General features: G+C 40.8%; 1 protein-coding gene across 1 annotated transcript; it reads left to right on the top strand.

The window, feature by feature from the left end:
• Positions 1-7383: 7383 nt before the first annotated feature.
• Positions 7384-18981, top strand: mep1bb (meprin A subunit beta b). The gene is made up of 14 exons (XM_072440487.1): positions 7384-7449; positions 7521-7539; positions 7837-7887; positions 7965-8008; positions 8079-8157; positions 8233-8350; positions 8440-8618; positions 10475-10693; positions 11869-12021; positions 13359-13574; positions 14567-15031; positions 15954-16133; positions 17552-17729; positions 18577-18981. The coding sequence occupies exons 1-14, from the start codon at positions 7384-7386 to the stop codon at positions 18785-18787; spliced, it is 2178 nt and encodes a 725-aa protein (XP_072296588.1). The 3' UTR covers positions 18788-18981.
• Position 18982: the final 1 nt, after the last annotated feature.

Genomic DNA, 18982 nt, shown 5'->3' with positions numbered 1-18982 from the left:
AGTTCTTTTGAGTTTGAGCAGCAGTTTATAACATCCACCATAAAGAGAACAAGATCCTTCCTGTCCACAACCAGGGTATTCTCAGTACTTCTGGAACCTCCACACATGGAACCTCCACACATGGAACCTCCACACATGGAACCTCCACACATGGAACCTCCACACTTGGAACCTCCACACTTGGAACCTTAACACTTGGAACCTTCACACTTGGAACCTCAACACATGGAACCTCCACACATGGAACCTCCACACATGGAACCTCCACACATGGAACCTCCACACATGGAACCTCCACACTTGAAACCTCCACACTTGGAACCTTAACACTTGGAACCTTCACACTTGGAACCTCAACACATGGAACCTCCACACATGGAACCTCCACACTTGGAACCTCAACACATGGAACCTCAACACATGGAACCTCCACACATGGAACCTCCACATTTGGAACCTCCACACTTGGAATCTCCACACTTGGAACCTCCACACTTGGAACCTTCACACTTGGAACCTCCACACATGGAACCTCCACACATGGAACCTCCACATTTGGAACCTCCACACTTGGAATCTCCACACTTGGAACCTCCACACTTGGAACCTTCACACTTGGAACCTCCACACATGGAACCTTCACACTTGGAACCTCCACACTTGGAACCTCCACACTTGGAACCTCCACACATGGAACCTTCACACTTGGAACCTCCACACTTGGAACCTCCACACTTGGAACCTCCACACATGGAACCTTAACACTTGGAACCTCCACACTTGGAACCCTCACACTTGGAACCTCCACACTTGGAACCTCCACACTTGGAACCTTAACACTTGGAACCTCCACACTTGGAACCTTCACACTTGGAACCTCCACACTTAGAACCTTCACACTTGGAACCTCCACACATGGAACCTCCACACTTGGAACCTCCACACATGGAACCTCCACACTTGGAACCTTCACACTTGGAACCTCCACACATGGAACCTCCACCCTTGGAATCTTAACACTTGGAACCTCCACACATGGAACCTTAACACTTGGAACCTCCACACTTGGAACCTTCACACTTGGAACCTCCACACTTGGAACCTCCACACTTGGAACCTCCACACATGGAACCTCCACACTTAGAACCTTCACACTTGGAACCTCCACACATGGAACCTCCACACATGGAACCTCCACACTTGGAACCTCAACACATGGAACCTCAACACATGGAACCTCCACACATGGAACCTCCACATTTGGAACCTCCACACTTGGAATCTCCACACTTGGAACCTCCACACTTGGAACCTTCACACTTGGAACCTCCACACATGGAACCTCCACACATGGAACCTCCACATTTGGAACCTCCACACTTGGAATCTCCACACTTGGAACCTCCACACTTGGAACCTTCACACTTGGAACCTCCACACATGGAACCTTCACACTTGGAACCTCCACACTTGGAACCTCCACACTTGGAACCTCCACACATGGAACCTTCACACTTGGAACCTCCACACTTGGAACCTCCACACTTGGAACCTCCACACATGGAACCTTAACACTTGGAACCTCCACACTTGGAACCTTCACACTTGGAACCTCCACACTTGGAACCTCCACACTTGGAACCTTAACACTTGGAACCTCCACACTTGGAAACTCCACACTTGGAACCTCCACACGTGGAACCTTCACACTTGGAACCTCCACACTTGGAACCTCCACACTTGGAACCTCCACACATGGAACCTCCACACTTGGAACCTTCACACTTGGAACCTCCACACATGGAACCTCCACCCTTGGAATCTTAACACTTGGAACCTCCACACATGGAACCTTAACACTTGGAACCTCCACACTTGGAACCTTCACACTTGGAACCTCCACACTTGGAACCTCCACACTTGGAACCTCCACACATGGAACCTCCACACTTAGAACCTTCACACTTGGAACCTCCACACATGGAACCTCCACACATGGAACCTCCACACTTGGAACCTTCACACTTGGAACCTCCACACTTGGAACCTCCACACTTGGAACCTTAACACTTGGAACCTCCACACTTGGAACCTTCACACTTGGAACCTCAACACATGGAACCTCCACACATGGAACCTCCACACATGAAACCTCCACACTTGGAACCTCCACACTTGGAACCTTAACACTTGGAACCTCCACACTTGGAACCTTCACACTTGGAACCTCCACACTTAGAACCTTCACACTTGGAACCTCCACACATGGAACCTCCACACTTGGAAACTCCACACTTGGAACCTCCACACGTGGAACCTTCACACTTGGAACCTCCACACTTGGAACCTCCACACTTGGAACCTTCACACTTTGAACCTCCACACTTGGAACCTCCACACTTGGAACCTCCACACATGGAACCTCCACACTTGGAACCTTCACACTTGGAACCTCCACACATGGAACCTCCACCCTTGGAATCTTAACACTTGGAACCTCCACACATGGAACCTTAACACTTGGAACCTCCACACTTGGAACCTTCACACTTGGAACCTCCACACTTGGAACCTCCACACTTGGAACCTCCACACATGGAACCTCCACACTTAGAACCTTCACACTTGGAACCTCCACACATGGAATCTCCACACTTGGAACCTCCACTTGGAACCTCCACGCTTGGAACCACCACACTTGGAACCTCCACGCTTGGAACCTTCACATTTGGAACCTCCACATTTGGAACCTTCACACTTGGAACCTCCACACTTGGAACCTTCACATTTGGAAACTCCACACTTGGAACCTCCACACTTGGAACCTCCACACTTGGAACCTTCACATTTGGAACCTCCACACTTGGAACCTCCACACTTGGAACCTCCACACTTGGAACCTTCACACTTGGAACCTCCACATTTGGAACCTCCACACTTGGAACCTTAACACTTGGAACCTCCACACTTGGAACCTTCACACTTGGAACCTCAACACATGGAACCTCCACACATGGAACCTCCACACATGGAACCTCCACACTTGGAACCTCCACACTTGGAACCTTAACACATGGAACCTCCACACTTGGAACCTTCACACTTGGAACCTCCACACTTGGAACCTCCACACTTGGAACCTCCACCCTTGGAACCTCAAGACTTGGAACCTCCACACATGGAACCTCCACACATGGAAACTCCACACTTGGAACCTCCACACGTGGAACCTTCACACTTGGAACCTCCACACTTGGAACCTCCACACTTGGAACCTTCACACTTGGAACCTCCACACATGGAACCTCCACCCTTGGAACCTTAACACTTGGAACCTCCACACTTGGAACCTTCACACTTGGAACCTCCACACTTGGAACCTCCACACTTGGAACCTCCACACATGGAACCTCCACACTTAGAACCTTCACACTTGGAACCTCCACACATGGAATCTCCACACTTGGAACCTCCACTTGGAACCTCCACGCTTGGAACCACCACACTTGGAACCTCCACGCTTGGAACCTTCACATTTGGAACCTCCACATTTGGAACCTTCACACTTGGAACCTCCACACTTGGAACCTTCACATTTGGAACCTCCACACTTGGAACCTCCACACTTGGAACCTCCACGCTTGGAACCTTCACATTTGGAACCTCCACATTTGGAACCTTCACACTTGGAACCTCCACACTTGGAACCTTCACATTTGGAACCTCCACACTTGGAACCTCCACACTTGTGAGCAGCGCTGGCTTTGCTTCCTTTTGCAAACTGCAGCTACAAAGATTCTTGACAATGCAAGAATTGCTTTACAACAGGTGGTCTCCGGTCTGGATCCGAACCAAACCTCTGACACCGTTGAGCTAACCGTATAAGCCCTTTATTCACGGAGTGCGAGCAGTGCAGCCTCCCCATGTTAAAGATTAGGGGGTTTTAAGAAATAGTAAAAAATCAAGAGTTTGTTTGTCTTTCCTTTCATTTCTCCTCTCTCTCCCTCTTGTTCCAAACACACAGGAAAAGAGCGTCAGATCTAGCGTCAGCACAGAGATGTTTGTTGTACGTTAAGCTGCAAAAGTATGTGTGGTTTATTACAATCCGACTAATATTCACAAAGAAACGAGCATGATGAGGAAATTAATCAAGACGTGCCTGAAACAAGAGACACGGCCAATGTCTTTTATGACCAGCTCGTCCCTAACCTTGCCAGTAAGAGGGACGCTCCATCTTGTTAGGCTCCTGCTGTTTCATTTGCAGTCCGTACCCGTGGTAAATGGGCCAATCACATGGTATTTAGACCCAAAGTCTGCTTGTCCGTCAAAAAGTCACTGCACGCAATTGGTATATTATGAAAAATAACTAGACCTTTTATTACTCTTTATGTTATAACGTAATCTATATAAGATAAGATAATCCTTTATTGTCCACACATGGGGAAATTTCATTGTTGCAACGCAGGTAGATACAGAGGAAAAGGACAGATAACTTTAAGTTGAAGTTTAAAAAACACTCTCAATAGAAGAACTCTTATAAACTCTTATACAAGACAAAACCTCCCATTTCCCAACAAGGGATGGAGGGGGGAAATAAATAAAGATAAAATAAATAAATATATTAATTAATTAAAAAATATATATATAATATATAAAATAAAATATATAAAATGAAATACAAAATATATACAGTATATAATAATATAAAAGTGGGATAAAAGAAACACAGTGAAGTCCCGGACATCTTGTAGACATGTTCTCAAACTGGACCTCGGGAAAGTTTATTAGTGACTCCTAGTATAGGAAAAATACCTTGAATAGTAGGTTTTGTGTATGTTAATTTCCTCTGCCTTTCTGCTGCTTATTGATTAATTTAAAAATGTGTAAAAGAATTGTGATTTTTAAAAAATCCATTTAAGATTTAAATAATGGCACAAATACTGTGTTAAAATTAGATTACATTAAAGTCCCTGAAAGTGACAGATTTGAGATTTTGTAAGAAAGTACTGGATACATTTCAGTATTCAGTATAAGTATCGATATTGATATAGCTGTAAATGATAAGTCAGTCAACATAGGACGAAAACAAAGAAGAAAGAAACAACACACTTACTTTTCTGAGGATGCTGTTGACACTTCAATGATATCAATGTCTGATGTTCAGGCTTATGTGGATCATACCATTGTTTTATAGTCAAGATGGTTGAGACATTATACATGCTGGAAAAAATAATTTGATGTTTATTCTGGCATTCAAATTTAAAGACGTTTGATTGGTTGAGTCAGAATCAGTGGTGTGATGTCATCATACAGTGATTATGGCCGAGCATTACACAGTCACAATGGCTTCTTGCAATTGCACAGCTTCTAGTTTTATTTGTTATATTCTAAGTGTAATTTCAGGCCATTGGTGACATGAGAAAATACGTAATATGAACTGAAAAACTACATCATTTCTCAAAAATAGCTTTGTTTTCGTGAATTTATTTGACACTTTCTTGAAATAAACATCTGAATGTTTTTATAAAGCTTTTGAACACAAATGCACATTATTATTATTATTATTATTATTATCACAGTGAATTTATTTTACGCTTTTCCACCTTCAAGGCACTTTACTACTAGGCAGTGTGGGTGAAGTGTCTAAGGACAGACCACATTCCCTTTAGCGCCCCACTGTGGCACCTGGTGTTCCTGCGGTCTCCATCCATACTGACCAGGCTCTGTCGTGCTTAGCCTCTGACAGCTGATGAGAAATGATAAAGACTAGTATATACTGTATATGCAACACCCACAGATTTAGCCTACAATCAAAAAACATATTATTTGTTATGTCTGTTTGGAAACATTTGGGGGGGGGAATTAAAGAATCATTGAAAATTACAAAAATGCTTAATGTTTTCCATCAAATATTATTTGACAGTGGGCCCCTTACATGACCCCGCCCAGCTTGTTCCAATCGTCTCAAAAGAGCGGGAGAACGTTTTCCGTTCATTCTTTATGTGGAATTCACTGAGTCTTGAAAATAATTCAATGTTTAATTCACACAAAGCAGACAGCGAGTTACAGCTGGATGATGGCAGCACCTTTACTATGTACAATGTAAATACTTCACACATCACATACACATCACATTTCCATGTGGAAATGTGATGTTTCTGCCTCAAGAAGTTAATGCAAACTTAGATTAAATTTAATTAATCGTACTACTTTGTGCCGTCGTGACACATATTCATGTGCAATTACTGTTGTGATCACATGCAATGGTATTTATTTATTTATTTATTTGTCTATGGGAGTTTTTGTTTATTTATAGGAGATCTTCTACTGAAAGTGTTTTTCAGACTTCCTATAAGTGATCTGTTCTTCTGTATCTACCTCTGTATCTACCTGCGTTGCACCAATGAAATTTCCCCATGTGGGACAATAAAGGAATATCTTACTTTTATTGCTTTGTTTTTATTGCTTTTTTTAGTGCTTTTATATTTTTTTGTATTCTTTTTTTCTTATCATTATTATTTAAAAAAAACACAGAACAAACAGGAACAAACAGGGAAAAAAAGTTTATATTTAATAATAAAATTTAAGAGAAACGCTGAAAAAGTTGAAACACACACACGGTCCCGTTTAGTCCAGTTTCTCTCAGATCTGTCCAGGTCCAAGTTGTCCATATGTCCGTTATGGTGTAGGTCCAGTCCTTAGTGGCCTTGTTCTCAGCCCCAGAAGTATGTTCCAAAAGTATCCATTTATGTTGTCCATGGCAGGAGTTTTGAGGCCCAAATAGTTCTGAAATTGCATGGGATGGTGGTATCAAAATACATTTGCAGCACCTTGTTATTTTCTCTCCAACATTTTTGTGCAACATGACAGTCCCAGAACACATGTTAATGATGTGTTTCTTGGCAACCATAGTTTCTCCAACATTCAGCCTCTCCCTCTGAATATTGACACGGTGTTATGAAAGAAACTGGTCAAATTCCTCCAACAAAATTCCTTCCAAACTTGAAATTTTGTGGTCCTCCTGTTGTACTTTTATCAAGTTTTCTACTATTTCAGTTCATTCATGTTACTCTTTAGCTTAGAGACAAAAACAGTTACTTTTATAAACACAGGTCTCCTCTGGTGAAGTATTTAGAATTAAAATAATATTGTATAATTCATACAAACATAGGTTGTTCTGTGTAATCTCTCTAATCTGCTCATCTGTAATGCCCAGTTAAAAGATAACACAGTACCTCTCGCTGTATAACTTCTAAAGCCTTATAAATGATTGACGGGTGTTTACCTGCACCTTTGTTTCTTGTGCTCTTCTTTCATTCCCTTTGCTGGAGTTGACTGTGGAAATACAAGGCTCAGGACTCCCATAAGAGGGAATTTGGGGCAATGGCAGTGCAGAGAACTGTGTTTTTATGGGTTGTGTGCTACTTTTGTGTAGCTGCAATTTGCCTGGTGAGTCTCTGTTATCTTTTCCATTTACTTCATCATCTATTTTGAGCTAACACTATTTTTATTCTACACAGCCTGTTCCAGCCATTGAAGGTACGTTTTTCTGTTTATTTATATATTTAAAAAATGTATGTTTGATGTTTGAAGTATTTGAACTGCATCTTCAACAATGCATTATATATTTATAATAGCCTATGACGAAATTAAACATAGCCTATGTCAATATTGCACAAACAGAATTATTATCAGTGCATTTCACGTGCTGGAATAGACTGTGGGAGAAGCCTGCTCAACATTCTTATTGGAACTAGGATGATGAATGATGATGTATTCACTATTGTGGCATAAATGTCCATGTACTGTAACGCTTCTTCAACTTTTTCTTCAAAGATTACGACGTTGACGGAGGACGAGACCTTGACATATTTGACATCAATGAAGGTGCGCTAATTTCCTACAGCGCTTTCATTCCGCGCTCTGTACTGTCATTGCAAATCAATACTCTTTGTGCTCTGCAGAGGCTGGTTTGGATCTGGTAGAAGGAGACATTGTACTGGACGAGGTATTACATTTTCTTTTGTGCACATAAGGTACATAAAACTTTGACTGACGGCTTTTCTCGACTGCTGCAGAAACAAAGCAGAAATTCCATAATAGGCGAAGAGTATCGGTGGCCCAGGACTGTTCCTTACTACATGGAAGATGACTTGGGTAAATATTATCAGACATTATAAAGTTCATGTTGAACCCTGACTGTTCTAAAAGTGGTATCATTATTTTCTGCAGAAATCAATGCCAAGGGTGTAATCTTGAAGGCCTTCGAACAATACCGCCTTAAGACTTGCATTGACTTTCAACCTTGGAGTGGAGAACAGAACTACATATCTATTTTTAAAGGAAGCGGGTATAAATATTAATACATGTGTTTGTTTAGCGCTTTGTGGCTTGTATAAAAGGCCTTGAGGTGTTGATATGTTTGTGTGTCTCTGCAAGTTGTTTTTCATCTGTGGGTAATCGGCATGTGGGGAAGCAGAGGCTGTCCATAGGCGCCAACTGTGACCGCATCGCCACCATAGAGCATGAGTTCCTCCACGCGCTGGGCTTCTGGCACGAGCAGTCCAGAGCAGACCGAGATGACTACGTGCAGATCATGTGGGACCGTATCTCTGAAGGTACTGGGGAAAAAGGCATACACTGTATAACGTAAAGCAGTGTTTCTCAGACTGTGGCGCATGCGCTGCCTCTGGTCTGCTCTTTTACACTGTGTGAGCACTAAAAGCTCAATATCACTTTAAAAAATAATTGATATTCACTTTTTAAGTTTTTCGACACTTGTAAGTCATATTTCAGTTGTTAGAAGATTTTTTCGAGTCCAGTTTGTTAAGTATAATACTAATCACCAATGCAAATCATTTATTAGCATTTTCTAAGTCACGCCAACAAAAACGCTGAGTAGTTTTTGCAGTTTTCCTTTCGATTTGACATTAGCGACCTGTACCAAGATGGCTGTGGGTGGCGTACAGGTCACGTGTCTGGCATCACCCCAAGTGCAAGAAGAGAGAAAGTTACAAGAATTTAACAATTACAAGACATGACTTAAGAAGGGGGAAACATATGCTTTTATCAGATATACTACTTAAAGGCGCAATGGACGATTTTTTGGCGATTTGAGCACTCAGGGTGAAGTGCACATGCGCACTCCCCCGTGCGGACTGATTCAACACACGTGCGTTTGTTTATTAGCACAACGGATCGCATCGCATCTCTCGTCTCCCGTAGATTTCTGTCTTTTATGAGTCAGCTCGAACAGTCTTTCTCCGTCTTCATTTTGTCCCGTACACTGAGGGAACTATATTATGATAGATCAATGCGCTTAGACACGCGGAACAGTGCTGCTCTCGGGGGACGAGTCACACGCGGCTGCAGGTGAGCAGTAGGTGCGTTTTATGATTGATACGTGGCAGGACTAATCGGCCGTCCACGTCACGAGGAAATAAGACTCAAAAATCATCCATTCCACCTTTAAGTATTAATACTTATAGTATTGGTATTAAGTATAGACAAATACAACATAAGTAAATCACATCTGAAGCATGTAACGTATTTTCTGTACTATAAGTTGCATCGGAGTATAAGTCGCACCAGCCAAAAAATGCATAATAGAGAAGAAAAAAACATATAAGTTTAAGTATGAAATGCGGTTGAAAATAACAAATAATATCACATATAAGTCGCTCCGGAGTATAAGTATACGTATAGGTATATGAGTATAAACATAAGTATAAGTCGCACCCCGGCCAAAACTATGAAAAAAGGAAAATACGGTAAAACGCACAATGATAGTGTGTAGACTTTAGAAATAAGAGTTTCCATCGATTTAGATCTTAGCTTACAAAGTAAGTGACAAACAAGAAGAAGAAAACCTCCTTTTCTCTACATCTAAAGCACAATGTTGCAGATTGAGAGAAAGCAATATATTTTACATCTACTTTTGACTTTGTTCTATTTGTGGGAACAACATTAAAGCATGATGCAAAGAATAACATGCAGAGTGTCGGATATTCATGGACGATAAAAACATCCCTTCTGTCAGACTGTGAAGATGCTCGTGACGTTGATGTGAATATTTAATGTTGTTACTGTTACTACGCTATTACTATGCTAATACTATAAATGCCCCCTGTGATGCCCTCTGAACACAGTAAATACAGTCTTATCAAAATGTCACGGCAATTGACGTACAGATCTTTCATATTTAGTCCAGAACAGTGGGGGTTAAGGGGGGTAAGAATATTCCATCATAAATCCATGTTCTGTGGCACTCAAGTCTACAACATTATGTATATAGAAATAAATGTTTACCTCAAGATAATTATTCTACCAATTATGAGACTTCTTTTCGTGCCCAGTGTGCTGAGAGGAGCTGAAGCCGCAGAGAGTTGACGTGCTCGGGGCCCGGACGCACTGGGGGCCCAGGACACATACATTTGGATTCGTCATCTGAAACGTGCTCTTTTTGTATTTGCAGGTAAAGGGCACAATTTCAACACGTACAATGACACCACCTCCAGCTCCCTGGGCGTCCCCTACGACTACGGCTCCATGATGCACTACAGCAAGACCGCCTTCAAAAACGGCAGCGAGCCCACCATCGTCACCAAGATCCCGGCTTTCAGCGACGTGATTGGCCAGCGTATGGAGTTCAGTGACAGTGACCTGCTCAAGCTCAGCCGCCTCTACAACTGCAGTAAGAAACAGCACGACTGTCAAAGCAAATAAACTACACAACATGGAAATGAAGAAAACAAAAGGTGCTGAAATATTTTAAAATATCTTAGAAAAAATATATCTTGGAAACAAGCCTCAAAATGACCACTTATGATTATTAATGAATGAAATAAATCAATCAAAAGTAAAGGTGCACTATGTAACTTTTGTGAGTGGTCTGCTGCCTCTTTTGACTAGTTCATTTTGGAGCAGGTCTTAAAGTGAACCGTGCCGCCCCGTTAGAGGGGTCTGAGGGAGGGTCTGAGGGGGGGTCTGAGGGGGGCTGTGAGTGCTACTAGCTCCCAAAGCAAGCTATGTTCACTTTCAGTTCTTGGAAGCCTCTGAGTGAGAAGATTGGAGAAGAGAGAACGCAACAAGCCGTTCTTCTTCTTCTTCTTTGGTGTTTTATGGCGGTTGGTATCCAAGTGTTACATTACCGCCACCTACTGTAGTTGTACATTTCAGATTTATTTTTTATTTTTTTTAAATCTCTCTCTTTCCTTCTCTCTTTCTCTTTATTTATTTATTTATTTATTTGACGTGTGGGGTGGAGCACGTGCTTTGAAGACGTACAACTAAAGAAGACATAGAACTAAATAGGAGTAGGTGGCGGCAATGTAACACTTCAATACCAACCGCCATAAAATGCCAAAGAAGAAGAAGAACTCCCAGAATCTAATTTAGATGATCTACAAAACAAACTTTGAATGATAAAAATTAAAAATAAAAAAGGTGCAATATGTGCCAAAAAAAGGGGGCGGCATAATAAGCGATAATAATAAATTATAACAAAAAAAACAAAGATCTGCAGTGACTAATAAACTGTCATTACACAGTCACTCAATTAATAGTTTAGCCGCTGACTTGATCATGTGATTTTGAATTATCATGAGTTTATTTGTTGAACAGACAAAACTAGCACATGTTAGCATCAAAGGTTAAGCTTAAAGTTAAACTTAAAGTTACACTTTATTGTCCCCGTAGGGAAATTTGTTTTTGAAATGTTTTTTGTGATAATGCATCTGACATTATCCAAACAAATAAATCAAACATATTATTTCTTCCACTTGTTATCTGTTAACTGAACTCAATGTGTGGATTATATTATAAAGTGTTTTATAGCAGTTCAAAGTCTCCATGTTTTTATGGACACAGCCAAGGGGTCAACATTCCTGGACTCGTGTGACTTTGAACGCGAAAACATCTGTGGGATGATCCAAGGAGCCGGAGATACAACCGACTGGCGACGGGTCTCCAGCGCTGCAGGAGGGCCCGCCACGGACTACTCCAACCTGGGCAAATGTACAGGCAAGTACTGCCACAAAGTACTGCAGCAAAGTACTGCAGCAAAGTACTGCAGCAAGCACTTTGTCACCACTGATCTGTCACTCACACACCACCTTCACCACGTTCACACATAGACAAGGTGAAGTGTCTTGCCTGAGGACACAATGGCAGGATGTAGTACGTATGAAATGGCAGACTTTTGAGTTGGTGGGAAAACGCTCTAATGAACCACTTCTGCTTTAGGGCAAAAACAAACAAAAAGGTGTTAATGGCAGTGTACTTGATTTTAAAAGTCGTAATTTTTTATTTTTTTATTATTTTTTTATTGAAAGAATAAACACAGACCAATCAGAACTTGTGTGTAAATAAAGATACAGTCCAGTAACATTGTCAAAAAAGAGAAAGAAGAAGAGAAAAAAATAAAATAAAAAGGAAAAGAGAGAAAAAAAAAGTAAAGAAAGGACGGAGTGGGCGGAGCCAGAGAAAATACAAAGTGTGTATTGTTTGAGATTACTGTTTTTAGAATAATGCATCCAAATGAAAATAAAACAAGGTTAAAGCACACCTGATCCATTTCGTTCAGTTTATGTCAATTTTTTACTTTATTTTTTTATCCCCAGAACTAGTTCACTAATTTGCAGCTTTCCAAACAAGAAGCCTGACAGTTTGCAGGAGATAAATTGCCTGATTAGATGCAGATATCACACAAAAGTCTCATTTAGACTCTAAGAGCAGCTACATAATACATATGTAATTGGGCAAGACTAATTTGACTTAAGCTCTGGTGCTGAGCCGTGTTGGGAACATTCACAAATGAAAATACACAAGTACTTGGCAAAGGGAAATATGAAACTACATTTTGTGTTTGTAAAAATGACAGGGGACAGTATACTTCAAATATAAGCCCTGCAGAGAGAGCAAGTCTTACTAAATCATAATGAGAGTGTTTTTTAAGGTTTATTGATAGATAAATGACACAATAACTACACCTACACCTGGAGGTTTTGACATGTTTCACAACCATTACCACTTTATTGAACACACAGCCGCATACGTTCAGGTGATCGCTTGTTATATATGTGTAAAGAAGGTATATACAAGGTAAATACAGGAGAAGAACACAAATCAATATGCATACAAATGATTCATAAGAACTATTTTAATTGACAATATTTCCAAATAGAGAGTTTATTTAAAAAACCTTGAACCGATATTGGATAATTGTCTTGCAGTACAAATAAATATCTGTATATTTCAGGGACTTTCTTTCCCATATCAGACCTAATGGGAAAAGTCCCACATCACATTGTTAAGAGCCCATTTAATCCTGTAACACATTTCTGGCGTTTCTGGCGTAGGTTCTGGTTATTTCATGCACTTTGACACGGCCTCTTCCAACACCGGGGACACAGCTTTACTGGAGAGCCGGCTCCTGTATCCAAAACGAGGCTTCCAGTGTCTGCAGTTCTTCTACTACAACAGTGCCGGGGCCAAGGACACTCTGAAGATCTACGTCAGAGAGTACGACAAAGCCCACCGCAACGGAACACTTCGCTTTATCTCCTCCATAGACGGTGAGGATGCAATTGAGGTCAAGTGTAGATGTGGATGAAATGAAAAAATCTCCATGTATTTTCATGAATTTCTGTGCATCATGGGTTTAATTATTTTTGTAATTTTAGTAGAGCATTACAATTTCCACCCACCACAACGTTTCAGAAGTGCATTTTTGGTGTGTGAATATTAATGAAGAGATGGAATGTTAAATGCTTCTCTAAAGTATTTTATAATCACATTTTATTGTTCTTTAAGATTTGAATTAACCTGATATGCTTAGGACGTCCAGAAAATAATAACATAGGACAGTAGCTTCTCAAGTAGGATGCTTGGATTGCCAATTGATGTTTCCTGTGTAAAATAGGGGTCGCTGGGAGAAAAAGGAAAAAGAAAAAGACCCCAATCTTTGAATGAATTGACTGTCCTGACAAGTACAGCATCTTTGATCCCTCTTGTGTACAGTTCACACAATTCAATTTTCCTATTTTCTTTCTTCTACCTATTCGACTGTGGATTACAAAATGTGATTTAAATGTGTTTTGGGACTAAAAAACAGCTGCATTATGGGTACCATGTGGGTGACAAACCTCCATCGTGCTTTTGAATTCATACTTTTTCGAACGGTCGATAGGAAAAATGTAATGGAAATCTACTTTTAGAACGTGGCCGGGATTGCTGAGCTCCACTGGCGTTACCATACAACCAATGGGAAAATACATTTGGAGATTCCCAAAACAAACATTGATTTATAATATCTTGCTTGAATCCTTGGTTGATTCAAATTGATGGGCGACATTTGTTCCCATTTTCATGCTTAAATAAATGCCTACTGTTTGGAGGTTTATGAAAAGTAGCCTTAAATTTCCTCTCAAATCAAACCAAACAATTAATTTTGGGGTCCTTTAGCAGAAATGGGGTCCTGAATGTGTAATGCTTTGTGAGATTTGTGCAAATATCAGATGGTCTTTGTAGTATTTACATAAGATCTACTGTTATCTCATATCCTCAGGTCCACCACAAGATCTTTGGCAGTTGCACCATGTAAGTTTGGACGTCAAGACAAAGTTCAGAGTGGTTTTCCAAGGCACCAAAGAGGGTCCCGGGACAGCACCAGGCGGGATGTCGCTGGACGACATCAACCTGTCCGAAACCACCTGTCCCGAGTTCGTTTGGAGGGTGAAGAATTTCAGCCACGTCATGGACACTACGCCACACGACGTGGCGATATCCAGCCCGCCATTCAAGTCTAAGGAGGGCTACTCTTTCCAGATGAAATTGTACCCGAGCGGTACAGGGGGCAACACGGGGCAGCTCTCGGCGTACGCTAACCTGGTGGCGCGGGCGGGGGACGCGGGGCAAACATGGCCGTGTCCATGGAAACAGATCACCATGATGCTTATGGACCAGAACCCACACATTCAGAAGCGGATGTCCAATCAGAGGAGCATCACCACGGACCCCAGCAAGACGACAAGTGAGATGCTTTACAGGCGCATGATCCGAGTTTGTGGTAGAATAATCGGAGTTAAGATAAGATAAGATAATCCTTTATTGTCCACACATGGGGAAATTTCATTGTTGCAAAGCAGGTAGATACAGAGGAAAAGGACAGGTAACTTATAGGAACTCTTAATAGAAGAACTCTTATAAACAAAAACTCCTATAGACAAAACCTCTCATTTTCTAATAAGGAATGGAAGGGAAGAATAAATAAATGAAGATAAAGATAAAAATTAAAAATAAAATAGAAACAGCTAGCGTAAGACAAGATAATACTAATACTAATACTAATACTGGTAAAATAAACACTCCATTTTCATCAGTTATTTGCACATGAAGGTGACAGTATTGCACATGGTTAAGTCAGTATTGCACATTTTCAGGGCTAGCAACGGTGCACCTGCCTGTCTCCATGGTGATGTTCTTGCTTTGCCTTGAGTTAAAGTTGAAGTTTACTTTTGGGTTGATGGGGAAACCATCGTATGGCCTTAAACAGATGTATCTTGCATTTATTCAACCATTTATTGTTTTTATTGGTAAAAAACAGAAACTGGGACACGCCTCCACACGGGCAAACTCGACCTGCTGGCGTCACCTGCTCGTCTCCATGGATACATTTAATGCCATACTGTGGAACGTTCGACGCAATAACATGTCCATAGAGACAACAAGCGGGAGGTGGACTCTACAAACAAAAAAGTTACATAGTGCACCTTAAGTCTGCGGAAAGTGAATTAGTCGTTAAGAGTATTGATTCAAATATTGACCAGTTACTTCGATAAAGACACGAGAAACTTTAAAATGCTAATTACTCAAATAAGCCCTCAGGTTAAGGCTTATTTTTTCACGAGACTCTCTTTCATCACTACAAAATGTTCTTTTATCTCTTCCTCCAGCAACTGGTGAGTTTTACTGGGATGATCCTCGCATAGTGGGCAGCGAGGTGACCGACTCTGACGGGACCAAGTACTTCAGAGGGCCCGGGCTGGGGACCTCGGTCTACCTCACCCACCTCCGCGCCAAGAGCAGGGACTTCATCAAAGGGGGCGACGCCATCTTTCTGCTCACGATGGAAGGTAATTCACAATGATATTTCACGCGCTGGGCTTAATTGGCCGTGTCAAACGAACTGACGGACTGCATTTGATGAGGTCACCGGGGACCAGTGGCTATACATTTTTCATTATTGTGCTTTTTGATGTTGGCTGGTTCTATGTAGTCTAAACTTCCATGTTACAGTTCAGATGGTAATTAATTAATTTGCTGCATGTCCTCCCATTCCTTTCATCCCCCATTTCACAGGGCCACGAAAAAGAAAAAAAAGAGCTTAAAGTCTGTTTTTCTAATTATTATAAAAGTTTCATGGTGAATTTGTAAGTGCCTGTGATGGTTGAATAAGTATTTGGAGCATTTGAAGTGTCCTTTGTTTTTCTGGGCGAAAAAAAACATGAATTGCAACTATCCTGAGAAACCCTGGCCCTGTATTTTCACAAAAGTTACTTACTATTGCTAAAGTTACTTAGCTCTGTTTTAATGTCTAAACAGGGGCTTCAACTTCATGTTTATAGACAATATTTGGAGGACTTTAGACATTTTAAGATAGAATATTTAGCTAGATTGAATATTTTCATCACTCAGAAACCCCTGAAGTGAGACAAAAGCAGTCATATGTATTTAAAGTGCAAGATGTAGACATTTGGGGGTCGTGTAAAACATACAACATGTTACAAAAAAGAGCCTTGAGAATTGTCACCAACAGTCGTTCGCCATCTATCATACAGTATCTAACATAAAGTATTAAAACTTCATGATAATACTGACTTAAGTAGCTTTAAATTAATGTAAGCTGTAAACATTCAAGGATTTTTGAACAAAGTCACTAAAATCTCAAAGAAACAGACATATAAAACAAAAGAAATTCAGATCCAAGATGATGGAATGAAACATTACTGTGAAAGGAGTTAATTTATGGAAAACCTTGACAAAAAAATTAAAGAATCAAGAAAAATAATGTAATTAAAGAAATTAATTAAAGCATGAAAAAGAAAATGACGCTGTTGCCGTTAAAAGAGAAGATATCCGTTTGCAGAGTTAAATTGAAAAAGGGGGCAGATCGTATGAGATTCATCTTCTTTCATCTATTTTTTATTCATGTTTGCTATGCCTAACTGTATGCTACTTCTCATGTCTTTATATATGTTAATAGATAATAAATAAATAAATAATAAATTGACCTTCATAAATAAAACCATCCCTCCAAGGCACTTTCTCTATAACCATTATTGAGAAAAGGTGAATACATTACAGGATTTAATGACCGATCATCCCACATTTTGTGAAATTAAACTGAGATTGATTGAGTGCTATTTTTATTTTTCATTACTACATCATTATTTAAATAAAAAATCCAATTAAAAGCAACATTTTAACATCAAAATAGACACAAAATAGACAAAAACACAGATATTACCAGTGTTTTTCTGTGTTCCTTCAGATGTGTCCAATTTGACTGTGTCCCAGCCCATTCCCACCACCACCCAGAGACCCTCCACCACCACCACAACCCACCCAAACGCCACCAGCACCACACCCACCACACCCGACCTGTGCGGTAACCTGCAGTGTCTGAACCAGGGCGTGTGTGTGATGGAGCGAGCAGCGGCCGTGTGCAGGTGAGAACATCTGCAGTGAATACTAATGCTGCGTTTAATCTCTTGCGTCTTTGATTCTTTTTAATGAAACATGAAAAGTGGTGAAAGATTGAGGCAGATCGAATTGTGCCACAGGGTAGTTCATGTAGGTGGGTGGTTCTTGTTGCGTCAGTTTGTGCTTTATGCAAAAAACATTCTAAATTAGAACTAACAAGGGGTTTGTGGAGTCAGAATGTGCAGTTTGTACTGGAAAAAAAACTATTAAAAACTGACACTCTTAAGAATAATAGATAAAACTTTCTAATAAGATTTCTATGCACAAGCACATCAACCCACGTCCACAAAACTCAGTTTGAAACTTACATAAAGGTCAGAAACGTGAACATATGCAAGTAAAACCTTTTCATGTTTTCATATAAACATTTTAAACAGCACAGATTTGGGAAATAGTCATCGGAAGAATAGAGCCAGTTTTAAATTGTGTACTTTATACATTTAATTAAATCTGACGTAAAAATCTAATTTCACCTGATTTTGTGGAGTTTAAACTTAAATTAGGCTTTGAATTTGATAAACAATTCCTTCCAAACAGTCCATCAATGTCTTCAGACTGAAAGGTTTGGCGTCTCCATGTGCTACTTTAAATAGTGATGTTTATACCTGTCTGGTGTAAAATAGCCTTTGAGGTCAGTCAAATACGATTTTCCTTATGGGGCAATTCAGGCACATTGAGTAGACTTCCAGCAGACTTTGACAGGAAGTCAGGATCCGGCAGGAGGCATCAGCCGGTCTCGTGTCAGGACAGTTTGATTGAGGTATGCAACAGCTCTCAGGACAAAGGTGTGTATTTGCTGTTTGCTGTGTGCAGGTGTGCCGTGGGCAATGACTGGTGGTACTATGGGGACAGCTGCCAGTACAAAGGCACACAACAGGAGAAGACCACCCTGGCCCTGGCCGCTTCTCTGGGGGTGTTGGGAGCCATGTTGGTGATCACTGTGGTCAGTCTGGTCTGTGTGAAGAAGAAGTATAAGAAGCAAAGAGGCGACGACGTGGTCATGTCAAACATGCAGGCGACATAGAGGGAAATGAAAGGACTATCAAAGTGAAGCTGATGTGATGGAGGATCTGGATCTGTCTTATGTTCAAGTACACTGCATTGGGGTGCCCTCTGGTGGTGGTTAGACGTAAATATCCCAATGTTTTAAAAGATGAATCATAAACAATATTGTATCAGATTGGACATATTGTTCCAAATAAAGTCCCACACAAAAAGC

Source organism: Eucyclogobius newberryi, unplaced genomic scaffold (assembly GCF_026437365.1).
Source record: "Eucyclogobius newberryi isolate DKJ021-1_F unplaced genomic scaffold, fEucNew1.0.hap1 SCAF_12, whole genome shotgun sequence".
In the NCBI taxonomy this organism is placed as follows: Eukaryota; Metazoa; Chordata; class Actinopteri; order Gobiiformes; family Gobiidae; genus Eucyclogobius; species Eucyclogobius newberryi.
Note: the sequence above shows the minus strand (reverse complement) of the source record. Positions and strands in the feature narration are given on the sequence as shown.

Excerpts from the sequence above, each read along its gene's own strand:
- mep1bb (XM_072440487.1), top strand. The coding sequence starts at position 7,384 with ATGGCAGTGCAGAGAACTGTGTTTTTATGGGTTGTGTGCTACTTTTGT. Across the intron at positions 8,619-10,474 it reads GTGGGACCGTATCTCTGAAG|GTAAAGGGCACAATTTCAAC; the intron begins GTACTGGGGAAA and ends TTGTATTTGCAG. Across the intron at positions 16,134-17,551 it reads CTTTCTGCTCACGATGGAAG|ATGTGTCCAATTTGACTGTG; the intron begins GTAATTCACAAT and ends GTGTTCCTTCAG.